The sequence below is a fragment of the Ruditapes philippinarum genome, unplaced genomic scaffold (assembly GCF_026571515.1).
Source record: "Ruditapes philippinarum isolate M1 unplaced genomic scaffold, ASM2657151v2 ctg584_1_1_1_1, whole genome shotgun sequence".
Classification (NCBI taxonomy): domain Eukaryota; kingdom Metazoa; phylum Mollusca; class Bivalvia; order Venerida; family Veneridae; genus Ruditapes; species Ruditapes philippinarum.
The window spans coordinates 376,145-390,874 of NW_026854286.1; the positions used below are offsets into that span (position 1 = coordinate 376,145).

At 33.6% G+C, this 14,730-nt stretch overlaps 1 protein-coding gene across 4 annotated transcripts in view; it reads left to right on the top strand.

Annotated features, from left to right (window-relative positions):
* LOC132739668 (uncharacterized) overlaps nt 1-11,527 on the top strand; it is a 35,189-nt gene extending 23,662 nt beyond the window's left edge. For all 4 annotated transcript variants that reach the window (XM_060727426.1, XM_060727425.1, XM_060727427.1 and 1 more), the window contains 3 exons: nt 1,370-2,671; nt 4,681-4,701; nt 6,432-11,527. In XM_060727426.1, the coding sequence (XP_060583409.1) occupies nt 1,370-2,671; nt 4,681-4,701; nt 6,432-7,735 (2,627 nt within the window). In that variant the 3' untranslated portion in view covers nt 7,736-11,527. The remainder of the gene's footprint in view (nt 1-1,369; nt 2,672-4,680; nt 4,702-6,431) is intronic.
* Nucleotides 11,528-14,730: the final 3,203 nt, after the last annotated feature.

The window sequence follows — 14,730 nt, forward strand, 5'->3', positions numbered from 1 at the left end:
CCTGGGGTCAAAATTGGCCCCGCCCCTGGGGGTCATTGATTTTCCCTATATGTATAGTAAAAACTTAAAAAATCTTCTTTTAAAAAACCGTAAGAGCTAGAGCTTAGATATTTGGCATGAAACATCTTCTAGTTCAAATAAAAGCCCTGGGGTCAAAATTGGACCCGACCCAGGGGGTCATTGATTTTCCCAATATGCATATAGTAAAAACTTAAAAAATCTTCTTTTAAAGAACCCAAAGAGCTAGAGCTAAGATATTAAGCATGAAACATCTTCTAGTGAGTGTCTACCAAGTTTGTTCAAATTAAAGCCCTGGGGTCAAAATTGGCCCCGCCCCGGGGGTCATTGATTTTCCCTATATGCATATGGTAAAAACTTTAAAAAATCTTCTTTTAAAGAACCATAAGAGCTAGGGCTTAGATATTTGGCATGAAACATCTTCTAGTGAATGTCTACCAAGTTTGTTCAAATAAAAGCATGGGGTCAAAATTGACCCTGCCCCAGGGGGTCATAGATTTTCCCTATATGCATATAGTAAAAACTTAAAAAATCTTCTTTTAAAGAACCCAAAGAGCTAGAGCTAAGATATTTAGCATGAAACATCTTCTAATGAGTGTCTACCAAGTTTGTTCAAATAAAAGCCCTGGGGTCAAAATTGGCCCACCCCAGGGGGTCATTGATTTTCCCTATATGCATATAGTAAAAACCTAAAAAATCTTCTTTTAAAGAACTCAAAGAGCTAGAGCTTAGATATTTAGCATGAAACATGTTCTAATGGGTGTCTACCAAGTATGTTCAAATAAAAGCCCTGGGGTCAAAACTGGCCCCGCCTGGGGGGGGGGGTCATTGATTTTCCTTATATGTGTATAGCAAAAACTTAAAAATCTTCTTTGGAAAAACCCAAATAGCTAGAGTTTAGATATAAAGCATGAAACATCTTTTAGTAAATATCTACAAAGTTTGTTCAAATAAACACCCGGGGGTCAAAACTGGCCCTGCCCCAGGGGTGACATTGTTTTTAACTATATGTGTATAGTAAAAACTTTAAAAATCTTCTTTTAAAAAAGCCAATGAGCTAGAACTTAGATGTTTAGCATGAAACATCTTCTTATGGGTGTCTACCAAGTCTGTTCAAATAAACAAATAAAAGCCCTTGGGTAAAAATTGGCTCGGGGGTGGGGGGCCTATATACAGGTGAGCGACCTCAGGGCCATCATGGCCCTCTTGTTCTACTTGTTATAGGGTTTGTAAGCGAACAGCATGGATCCTGATCAGACTGGGCGGATGCGCAGGCTGGTCTGGATTCATGTTGGTCGGTAACCCATTATGTTGGTTTTGTTGTGACACAGCTCATATTATTTTTTTGTAGGTGGACATATTCCTCCAGCTTCACCAACTAACGATAGTGCACCACTGCTTCCTGGACACAGATATCCCATCCTAACACATAATGGACAGCTAATGAATGGAGTAGGTAATTACGAGCAGAATATACCGATTACTCCCGTAGATGAACACGGAAATTTTCATCCAGCATATATTGTTAATGGTTATAGAGTAAATATTCCAGCAGAAGCTGTAGTTAATACAGCTGGGAATGGAATTAGGAATGGAGCAGTGAGACCTGTGGGCAATGTATTAATCGGGGCTGATGGTACATTCGGAAATAACGAGAATGAAATGCTTATAAATAATAGGTGTAGTGAGACAGCTATTAATATTGCAGATGTAAGAACAGAAAAGAATGACCTGCAGCAAGTAGATGTAGGAAGTAAGAAGGGAGAAAAGAATGGTGACAGGCATGGTAATGTTGAAGAAGGTGCTACTGGAGGTTCTTCTGTCCCTGATAAAACAGCTGATAAAATGTTAGAGAACGAAATAAACCCATCTAAAGACAAAATAAAGAAAAAGAAATCTAATACACAAATTAATATTCATAATAATGTATTTGAAAACTGTCATATACAGTTTGGTACAAGAAGATTGAAACCAAATCCTGATAGTAGAGCTAACAAAGAGATATGTATTTATCCTGAAAACCTCAGCAGTGTCTCAGGTACATTTGAAGCTGACAGTTCCATAAACTCTTCTATTGTAAGTTCATCACCAACATTGTTGCTGAGGAAAATAGAACCAAAGAAAGACGATACAAGAACGGAGTTAAATGAGTTGGCACCAACAATCGATACGGCACCAACAGACGATACAGCACCAACAGATGATACGGCACCAACAGACGATACAGTACCAACAGACGATACTGTACCAACAGACGATACTGTACCAACAGACGATACAGCACCAACAGACGATACGGCACCAACAGACGATACTGTACCAACAGACGATACAGCACCAACAGACGATACAGCACCAACAGATGATACGGTACCAACAGACGATACGGTACCAACAGACGATACAGCACCAACAGACGATACGGCACCAACAGACGATACTGTACCAACAGACAATACTGTAGATGTTGTGGATACTGCTAAAAATAGAGGTCAAAGTGGGCCACCTTGTAGACCCGAGCTTAGTAATGCTGTAATTTCTGAATGCGGAGGTTGTGATGTCAAGTTGGATACAAATGATAATGATGGAAAGATGAGAAAAGATATTAATGATAGAGCACGAAATATTGTGCCACCACTTACATGCAATAAAGGTAGGAAAAATATTTACTGTGGTAATAGTTACCATATTTTATATAAAGGGGAAACATAGTCTTAAAAGCATGGTCTGTCTCAGAGTGGATCAGGGTATATTACATATATAAATTTGCAAAATATTTTTAAATAACTTGATTACTTAGATGGGTTGGTTGTTTTTTTAAACTCCCATTATGCCCCATAAATTCTTTTAATCATAGTTTTCAAAAGCTTTTTAGTCCCCTACCGGTTTAACCGGAGGGGACTTTAGGTTTACCCTCCGTCCGTCTGTCCGTCTGTCTGTCCGTCCGTCTGTCCGTCTGTCTGTCTGTCAGTCTGTCAGTCCGTCAGTCCGTCCGTCCACAAAACTGGATCCCGCGATAACGCAAAAAGTACTGAAAATATTTTTATGAAACTTGATACATGGATAGATGGCAGTATGGAGATTATGCACGTCTTTTTTTTTTCTTCCTATGTTGAAAATTCTGGTTGCTATGGCAACAAATAGTCTGAAAATATGGCAAATTTAACACATAAACTGGATCCAGTGATAACTCAAAAAGTACTGAAAATATTTTTATGAAACTTGAAATATGGGTAGATGGCAGTCTGGAGATTATGCACATCTTTTTCTTTTCTTCCTATGTTGAAAATTCTGGTTGCTATGGCAACAAATAGCCTGAATTTCAAGATTTCTGATTTAAATTTTTCAGCTTTTTCACTATATGTTCTTTATTTCTTAAGGTGTTTACTTCAAACTTTAAATATAAGTTTCTGGTCATCAACCACATCATATGTGACAAGGTTTATAACTCTAGCACAAAAAATATCAGTATTACCTCCCTTGAACTTAGATTTTTTAGGGGAAAAAATGTTGTCTTTTTTAAATAACTTCTTTATTTCCTAATGTATCTACTTCAAACTTCATATATATGTTTCTTATTATCACTCAACATTTTTGAGAAGGTTAAATACTCTAGCAAGACTATTTCCAGAATTATGTCCCCCTTGAACTTAGATTTTTTTCGAGAAACTGGTATTTTCACTCCAACTTCTTCATTCCTTATAGGATTTACTTTAAAATCCCACATCGTAATAATATGACAAGGTTGTATAAACATAATTTCCTTACTAAGCATGGAAACTTAACACATTACTGTGATATAGACAAACTTATTTTATTATGTTTTGTGGTTGATATTTTCAAATACAGACTTCATCCTCAAATTCATTATAAATGGCAATACACAGGAGTGCATGACAATTAAAGAACTTTTTGAGGGACCGGTAGGGGACTACTGTATTGCCCGCAATACTATCAAATGCTTGTTATTTTTGGTGTCCTGTTGTAATTTCCGAAAAGTTAGCCATTGGTCAATAACCCAAACTATCGTTTGCTGCTGCTTTTTGGCAATTAATATATGTTACAATGATGAAGTATTTTTTATGGAAGACAAAAAACTACTTTGTTCACATTTTGCTATTTTTATGACAAAGAAATTTTACATTCAGAAAAATTTTCTTTCAAAAATATGCATCTAAAATCATTAAATGCTCTAAAACCATATTGTTTTTAATACTATTCAACTCATTTTTGCCCTTTCTAAAGAAGGAAAGGATTATTTTTTTCTGATGCATAATGTACCTATAACTATATGCAATTGATGTTTGTTATCCACAGTCAGATGGTGCCCATAATGTTATTTTATAAAATCTAAACCACAGGATAAATTTTGGCAAAATTTACTAGGACTGATCCAAAGTAGGTTCCCCACAAATGTTACAAAGTTACTTAGCAAGAAGCCATTGCCTAGTGGTTCTATAAATTGTGCTCCAAGGAATATAAATAACCTTGCTTTTGAGGTCACTTTTATATTTTAAAGATAGATTACAAAATTAATTGTAAACATATCTCTGTGAAACTACAAGTTCTTGTATGTTGTAGATGAGACATTGGCCTTTTGCTCATTGGCCTTTTATTATTTATTGTAAACTGTCTAATTTATAAATTACTTTTATTTTACAGAGCGCAAGGTTGCTAGAGTTGGTGAGTTTGTATTTAGTATATTTATTTAAAATCAACGTTTGTATGTGTACAATTTGATTTAAAAAATAACTTGTTAAAACAGAGTACGATTTGATAATAAATATGCAATTACAGAAATAATGTCTCCTCTGTCATATACATAGGAGGGCTTTAGTCCACCTTGTTATTTTTGCAGGAGGGCTTTTGTCCACCCTATCATTTTCACGGGAGGGCTTTTGTCCATTTACCGTAGCAAACGCACAGACCTTAATATGCTTTTTAATAAAGTATGATATGAAGTCTTCATGACGAACAGTGACATACCTGTACATGTATATTAAACAATAAACTAGACAGGCTTGTTAGTCCCCTACCGGTTTACCGGAGGGGACTTTAGAATTACCCTCCGTCCGTCTGTCTGTCCACACTACCGAAAAGGGATAGAGGGCCATCTAACTGTAAACAGAACAAAAGAGAACAATAGAGTTCATTCCATAACAATAGAGTAAGGGGCCATTGGCCCTCTATTAAACAATAGAAAAAAACAAAAGAAATGGCCCCTTATTCCATTTCGGCCGGACGTTCGTCCGTCTGTCAGTCTGTCCGTCCACAAAACTGGATCTCGCGATAACTTGAAAAGTACTGAAAATATTTTAATGAAACTTGAAATATGGGTAGATGGCAGTCTGGAGATTATGCACGTCTTTTTCTTTTCTTCCTATGTTGAAAATTCTGGTTGCTATGGCAACAAATATACTGAAAATATTGCAAATTTTACACATAAACTGGATCCAGTGTTAACGCAAAAAGTAATAGAAATATTTTTATGAAACTTGAAATATGGGTAGATGGCAGTCTGGAGATTATGCGTGTCTTTTTCTTTTCTTCTTATGTTGAAAATTCTGGTTGCTATGGCAACACATAGACTGAAAATATGGCAAATTTTACACATAAACTGAATCCAGTGATAACTCAAAAAGTACTGGAAATATTTTTATGAAACTTTATATATGGGTAGATGGCAGTCTGGAGATTATACATGTCTTATCTTTTCTTCCTATTTTGAAAAAATATTGGTTGCCTTGGCAACAAATAGGCTTACAACATGGCAAATATAACAATATTTGTGATTAAGTCAAAAAGAGCTGAACATTTTTATGAAATTGCATCTTTAATTCAAGAGTTATCTCCTCTATAAGAATTTTGCTTTTAAAAATGTTATATTTTGGTAACAGGGATGTTTCAAATATTAACTTTAGAGTGTCCTTCAGTCCGTCTTTCTGTCTGTTCATAAAAACTGTTTCCTGTGATCACTTTTAAAGAACTTTTCCAACAAATTTACTTAAAATAGAGAATGATTAAAACATTAGTGAATGGCCAATGGCCCTTCAGAATGTTGATGGGGTTCTAACCGGTAGGGGACTTATGGATTGCTTGCAATACTATGATAATTGCTTGTTAATTTTAATTCACACATTTACATTTTGAAATGATTTCAATTGATAATAGTTAAACACTCTGCAAAATGTTGTTAGAAATTGACATCATGTGCCAGATTGGATTATCATTGACATGATTATTGGAAACAACTAAATTATACTAAATATATAACAATGTCATATTCTTCTGTGATGAAGAAACGTATATCTGTCAAATGTCATGGCGAATAAGAATTGAATTAGAAAAAAACGACATAATTTTATAAAGAAATTTTTTTTAAAAATTCATAAAACTTTTTTTATATTTTATAGAACCCATGCGCCAAAATAGTGAAGTAATGCACATGTCTGGATATCCTTCTGTTCAGATAAATGATGAGGGGAACTCTGCCCCGGATTCTATGTCGTATGCTGTAATGCATGCTGACCTAGATACAGGATTTATGGGGCAAAACTACGATATTGCAAATGATAACCTCACCGAGTATGATAGCAATGAAAGTTTCAATTATCACAGCAATGATGTTAGCACGTCCAGATTTGTGAGGCAGGATCAAAATTCTATTGGTAGAACATTAGTTCCTCGAACAAATGTCAATCACGTGGGTGTGGCTAATGCAGTGGCACCAATGAATGTAAGGGAAGTGAATGGACCATGTCCGGTTCAGCCATTCGGTGTAAGAGAAGCTCCAGAGGGAAGGTCTATTACTTATATGCCAGACAATGATGACTTTGTTACTCATGGTGTTATGCAAGAGACAAATAGGAAACTTGCAGTTGATGAAATAGATTCAGACGAAACAGATTTAAAGGGAGAAATGTGCCCTGATACAGAGACTAAATTCATAGACACAGAGGATGATATTACTGAATTCAAGAGAAAGATTAAAGAAAGTCAAATAGATGAGGAAAATACTGACTTAGAAAAGACAGGGAAAGAAGAATCAAGAAAATCTGCCTCGTGTAAAGACAGTATAAACAGTGAAAAGGAAATGGAAAGTACACATGAATACAATGTTGAAGACATTTTGTATGATGAAAGTGCAGAAGGAGATGTTGAAAAAAGTTTTGAATTAGACAGTTCTGATATGAAGAATATTCAAACTGATAAAGAAGACTGTAATGAGGTAACTAATTTGGAAAATAATGGTGATGATGATAATGAGTCTAAAAGTTTTGAAATAAAAAGTGAAGACCTTACACAATTAGACAATTTGAAAGTGATAAATGAGAAGAGCTCTGATAAAGATGATGTTGATGATGATGATCATAATGAGGCTGATGGTTGTGGTTCTAATGATGATGATAAAATTAAAAAATGTGGTAGCTTTGAACAAACAGAGGAAAGTTTTGAACTTGGCAGTTGTGATATTGAGCAAATAGTAAAGGAAGAAATATCAAGGCCAGTGAAAGATGAACATAGTGGGGCTGGTGTGAGTGATAGAACTTGTAGTGGAGAAAGTAGTAGGACTAGTAGTAGAGAAAGTAGTTTCGAGTTAAATTCTGCTGAAATTGATGGTGTTTATGCCACAGATAATGCTGAAGACAATATGGAAACCTGTGATAGTAATGTTGAAGGGAGTGAAGATGTAGAAAAGAAGGCGGGTGATGTCTAACAGTGCTAGGATGTGACTTTTTGTGATAAAATCATAGAAAGTTATTGTGATTGGTAAATTGTCAGCACTGAATTATGGTGGACTTGTGTCAAGGCTGAAAGTCTCAGGCACTTGTTGCCTGACTTCTTATACAATTATGGCTTGAGGTTTAATTATCTTCAGCCAAAGATTTTAGAATTATGCATATGTTGTTTTAAAAATTAGTGTCAGTATTTTAGCTTGCCAGTTGTTTTTTTTTGCAATTTTTAAATTTGTAAGTTTTAAACATACAATTATTTCTTATCATGATATTCTAACATTAGTCAACAATACTGGAAGTATCAATGATTTTTTCATTGAATATTGTCAACAGTGAACAGCATGCACTCAGAAAATATGTTTAAGGGTAGAGAGATCTCCTAATGCCAACTATTTTTATGCTCACTGAATTTTTTTTTTACTTTGTAAATAATTGCCAGTACCTCCATCAGTCCAGTTTTTCAAAGGCATTTTCACCCCAATCCAAAATAACTTTTTTTTTTCAATTTAAGATGCATCAATTTGATTATTATGCCCCAACTTCAAAGAAGAGGGGGTATATTGCTTTGCATTTGTCGGTCCGTCGGTCCGTAGACCAAATGGTTTCCGAGTGATAACTAAAGAACCCTTAGGCCTAGGAACTTCAAACTTGGTATGGTGATTGGTCATGACCAGCAGATGACCCCTATTGATTTTGGGGTCAAGGGGTCAAAGGTCAAGGTCACATTTACCTTGTAGGTAAAAACGGTTTCCGATCAATAACTAAAGAACGCTTAGGCCTAGGAACTTCAAACTTGGTATGATGATTGTTCATGACCAGCAGATGACCCCTATTGATTTTGGGGTCAAGGAGTCAAAGGTCAAGGTCACATTGACTTTGTAGGTAAAAACGGTTTCCGATCAATAACTAAAGAGCGCTTATGCCTAGGAACTTCAAACTTGGTATGGTGATTGGTCATGACCAGCAGATGACCCCTATTGATTTTGGGGTCAAGGGGTCAAAGGTCAAGGTCACATTTACCTTGTAGGTAAAAACGGTTTCCGATCAATAACTAAAGAACGCTTAGGCCTAGGAACTTCAAACTTGGTATGATGATTGGTCATGACCAGCAGATGACCCCTATTGATTTTGGGGTCAAAGGTCAAGGTCACATTGACCTTGTAGGTGAAAACGGTTTCCAATCAATAACTTAAGAATGCTTAGGCCTAGAAACTTCAAACTTGTAATAATGATTGGTCATGACCAGCAGATGACCCCTATTGATTTTGGGGTCAAGGGGTCAAAGGTCAAGGTCACATTGACCTTGTAGGTAAAAACGGTTTCTGATCAATAACTGAAGAATGCTTAGGCCTAGGAACTTCAAACTTGGTATGATGATTGGTCATGACCAGTAGATGACCCCTATTGATTTTAGGTTCAAGGGGTCAATGTCATATTGACCTTGTACTTAATTACGGTTTCTGACCAATAACAACTCAAGTTGCCTTGGTTGATATCTTTATATTAAACTAAAAATGCTTTTGGTATACACATTTGAAGGTCTTATGTAATATAACAACTTGGCTGTCATTAATGAGGCCTACATGATTCATAAAATTTATGCAAATATTATTTTGTAAGATTTGTAATAACTTAAATTGCTGCAAATCACAATAATTATTACCTTGTGACTAGTCATGACCAGTAGATACTAGATAACCCTTATTAACTTCTAGGTCAGAAGTCATGCATAATAACCTGATCACATGACTAATTGGCTGCCAATATGGGGCATACATGTTTTACAAACATATCTTGTTTTTCTAGGTAATGATATATATTATATATTATTTTGGTTTTGGAGTGATATATGTGGATATATTACCTGTCAAGATTTTATATCACCCGAGCCGTTAGGCAAATAGAATGATAGACATTTGTCTTAACAGTGTTGTAAACGCATGTGACTAGATTTTATGTTAACTTTGTTATAAACAAATAAATGTATTAAGTTTCGTGTTAAATGTTATGTACAAATTCGTATTTTCTTACAACATTATACAATTTTCTGTCAAACAGAGTTAGTTATATGTAGTTATGTTACTAGCTGTTAAAGTTAAAAGTGTTTTGAATTAAATATATACGGATAACTGTACCTATTGTACATTAACATTTAAAATGTATAAAGCTATATATCTGCTTTCTGTAGTTAACAAAATTTTGTTGTATTTTATAAACAGAACAATACCAAAATACCTGTATGAAAGATTTATGTTTAAATTTTTCAATAAAGTGTGACTGGTGCATGTATAAAACTATTGCTAAACAGTAAGAGCCATACATAAAAATGAGCACATTACTTCATTTCAGAACATTTGAGCCACGTCATGACAAAACCAACATCATGGGTTTGCGACCAGCATGGATCCAGACCAGCCTGTGCATCCGCGCAGCCTGATCAGGATCCATGCTGTTCGCTTACAAACCCTATAACAAGTGGAAAAACTGATAGAGAACAGCAGGGATCCTGATCAGAATGCGCGGATACGCAGGCTGGTCTGGATCCATGCTGATCGCAAACCCATTATGTTGGTTTTGTCATGACACGGCTCATTTTATTCTATTTATGTACATTAATCATGTGTGTTAAATACCAGAAACCTTTTTTTCTATATCTACAACTTTTAAGAATTCATTTCACAATAAGATTATGGTAACATCATAATTTTACCATTTATTTATATGTTATAAACAATTTTTGTATAGATCTATAATTAGTTCAGTTAAAACAAACGCTTTAGCTTTCGACTTCAGTTTTGTCTTCATTAGAAAAAAATGACGTTTATAAAATAACAAATGAAGCAATGGAAATAAAAACGTCTTTTTTTTATTTTTCATAAGATATTGCTTTACACCCTTTCAAATATTAAAAACCAAAACTTCAAAACCTTTGTAATTCAGTAAAACCAGTATACCGGTCAGTCTGATCAGCTTATGGCTGTATAGCTTGAAATTTTCATCATGATATCCCTTTAGATGCATAATGAACTCTTCTAATGGAAGGTTGGGGAGTGTATTTTGGAAAATTCCTGCTGGAATGGAAACATCACCAATATAGAGCTAGGGGCAAAGGTTATAAAGAAATTCTCCATGCTCAAAACTCATTTCTCAGTTATTTGATTGGTCAGAAACCGGTACAGAATCCTGAATGTACTCTGATCAATGAAAATAGAGTGAGACAAAAAAAGGATTGGAGCACTACACTAAATACCGTATTCCGGTATATACCTGGCAAGGCGCTTGAATCATAAAATACTAAAATCTTGCGTTTTCACCTAACAGAATGAACTTTAATAGGTCTGATTCATCTTTTCACACTGATTTATGTATGATAATGAATGAAAAATGTAAAAATCAGCGAAAAAAACGATATTTGAATGAACTTTAATAGGTCTGATTCATCTTTTCACACTGATTTATGTATGATAATGAATGAAAAATGTAAAAATCAGCGAAAAAAACGATATTTGTCTATTTTGTGATCATGATTTCTGCAAGCGTCTAAAGGTACTGCTCCAATCCTGTATTAAGTTAAATCAATGAAAATCCGGAGATTTGAGACATGACTCGGCAAAAGTTTTATAGCCTCGAGGTCAGGCTAGCCTGAACTTCCTTGCTGTCTGACTAGGCTCTATTCTATTGACTTTATATCTTTAAATAGAAAATTTAAAATGGACAGCTCCAAAAATAATTACTGATTAAAGGAACTCCACTGAGGTCAAAAAGCTTAAAAACATAAAAATTTCATTTATTACAAAGATCAGCTAAAAAGATATGCAAAAGATAATGAAGAAATATATTTGGTAATAACTTTAAATTTGTATTTTGTGCTATTCTTAGCCGAATTGAGCGAAAAGCATTGCAATGTTTTTCAATATCAAGTCATTTTTCATAATAAGAATAATTATTCTTTATAAACTGAGTGAGCAAATGATCTAAAATTTTGCACACAAATAATTGGTCTTAACTTACATCAAATGGAACATTAGTCTGGAAAAATTATTTGCAGTCCAGTCATGTTCAAAAAAACCTCAGTGGAGTCCCTTTAAAGGTAAAGTTTTAGTATATTTCATTACTGATATATTAGAATTGCACAGACAGATGGTAGCATACAGTATAGGTCTGATATTACTGCCTCCATGTTACTGCCGCTGACACCCATTTCTGTTGAAATAAAAATTTAAAAAAATTTAAAAAAACAATCTGAAAATTTGCCAAATTTAAAAAAACAATCTGAAAATTTGCCAAATGAATCAAGTCTAATGAATTTGATGTTGTTTTGTACCTTAAATTCTATTGATTGTTCCTGTCAAATGATATTTTTGCTATGCAATATATAATATTCTTGTCATTTTGCTTTGTAAAATACGCAGATTGTACATAAAATTTTGTGACATATGTATCTAATATATCTGTAGATAATTTGATAAATAGAGGATATTGAATGAGCATAGGTTCAATAATGAATTTATTGAATCAGAGGAATAAAATTATATTATTCGAGAAAAATATTATTTTATTAACAAGTTAAATAAATTCAGTAATGAACTTACACAAATATTAATATTCTATTTATCACATTACCCATATAAAGACTGTTTAAAGAGCAAAGGAATAATTTTTTATTGAGGCGCCTATAGTTTAACGCTAACATTTAGGGTGTCTTTACACTATGTTTGTGTAAGGCAAATGATGTCATTTCAAAATATATGCATGGCCATGCAATTCCATTTTTACGGAGTCACAAAATTGGCATGGGTATGTGATAAAATTAATTAACAATGAAACATAGTTATAGCAGATATGAGCCGCGTCACAACAAAACCAACATAGTGTGTTTGTGACCAGCATGGATCCAGACCAGCCTGCGCATCCGCGCAGTCTGATCAGGATCCATGCTGTTCGCTATCAGTTTCTCCACTTTTAATAAAGTTGGATCCTGATCAGACTGCACGGTACGTTGGTTTTGTCATGACGTGGCTCATATTGATATTTTGAAGTGTTTGTCTTAAACATTGAGTATTATATGGCGAAAGACAAAACTGTACATGTTTAGTCATTTGCATTTATTTTTTTTTTACTATAAATGTTATAGGAGAATGGCTGCAGTGTTATGTAGACTTTTGTATGAAAATTGATAAACTTGTAAATTTGTTAATGGTAGACATGTGTTCACATAAATGGAATTTACTGTAGCCAAAAGACTCTTGCTATCCGTATTTTTTCATCATTTTCAGAAATAATTTTCTCTTCATTAATAGTAGTTTTATTTGTGTGTATTACGTGTCGCATACAATTTTCAGTTGTAATATGATTATAATGAATTGTTTTGTGCTTATATTATGAACAGTTTTGTATATTCTACATATCACAGATATCATTTTGCTTTATTACTATAAAAGATTGGCATATTGTTGCAGATATTACAATTTATTAAATGACTACAAGATGTTGTCAGAAAATACCCTATAAACATTACCAACTGTGTCACTGTTATGTCACAAAGTTCATAAAAGTGACACTTAATTGATGAGTTATATTTATGGATTTCCCTGTTGCCACATGGTATTTAAGATAGCCTGTTTGTTTTAATATGTCAGAAATAATTTTAGCATTTAACATTATGCATCTGGTTGTACTTCCGTCTGTTAGAAATATTGTGTATGCTGTGTTTCTTTCAAAGGGATATTAAAACTACTTGGCCAAAATGTTATCAAGAATGAAACAATGTGTAGAGCACAGATTTTAACTTCTTTGGATCAAGGTCAAGGTCACAATTAGTTGTTGTTAAGGAAAATTTCTACAAAACAGGAATTACAATTTTATAACTCAGAACAGTTTGTAAATATATTTTGTACTTTAATGAATTTTAATTTGGAGGAATGAGTAAAGGATCAGAATGAAAACTTGGACAACTCTTACTTTATATGTTTGGTTTAGCATCTTGTCTTTTACTACATGTCCACATATATTACTGAATTTTTATAAAACTGACAATCTTGCAAACCATTAGTCTAAGTTTGAATTGATTTAAAACCATAGATTAAACAATTAAAATTAAAAATTTAACAATTAAAAGATTTTGAAACTTGAGCTGAGCAATTAATGGCCACGATGGCCTCCTTGTTTTAGTATTAACTTGCCTTTTACATTCCATTAATTCCAACAGTTACAATGTGAGAAATCTGTGTATTCCATGTCTTCATTTTATAGAGATTTTTTTTTTTTAAGTAATTTTTTTCTTGTATTTACATAAGCTCTGAAATTAACTGTTTTATTAACTAAATAAAAAAAAACACAAAAAAGTACAAGACTCTTAACAAGTCTCTGTTAGACAAGAACTTTGGAAAATATTTTTAAAGTACCATTCAAAGGTAACTCAATTGTTGCTATATAGACTGCATGTTATGGCTATGTTATATTGATGAATATAACCTGTGATATAAACATTACTTTATGTTGTGCGACTTCACTGGAGCATTGATGTACAATGTATGCTATATTCTTGTTTACTACTTGACTAGCAATGTAATGAGCTTTTCTTTTGTCTTCCTATGTTAAAAGGGTAAAAGAATTTTAAAAAAAGGAAATTGTTATATTTTTTCAAGCAAGTTTAGAAATACATCACCTTTTTGATTTATCAACGAAATATTTAGTACTGGATTATATCATAAATTTATTTTGTATTTCAAGATTAGATGTTTTGATCATTGCGTTGTATACATAATGTAGTGCTTTGTTTTACCTTAAGATTCTAAGATAGAGAATATTGCTTGCTAAAAACCTTTGTTATCTCCTCATCATTTGTTGGGCAAATCTTGATAAATTCAGTAATGAATTATCCTAATAATGAAAACTTGTCCATGTATATCTTCAAATGAGTGAGTGAGTGAGCGAGGGCTATCATGTGCCTCTTGTTTATGGCTTTGTATCATAT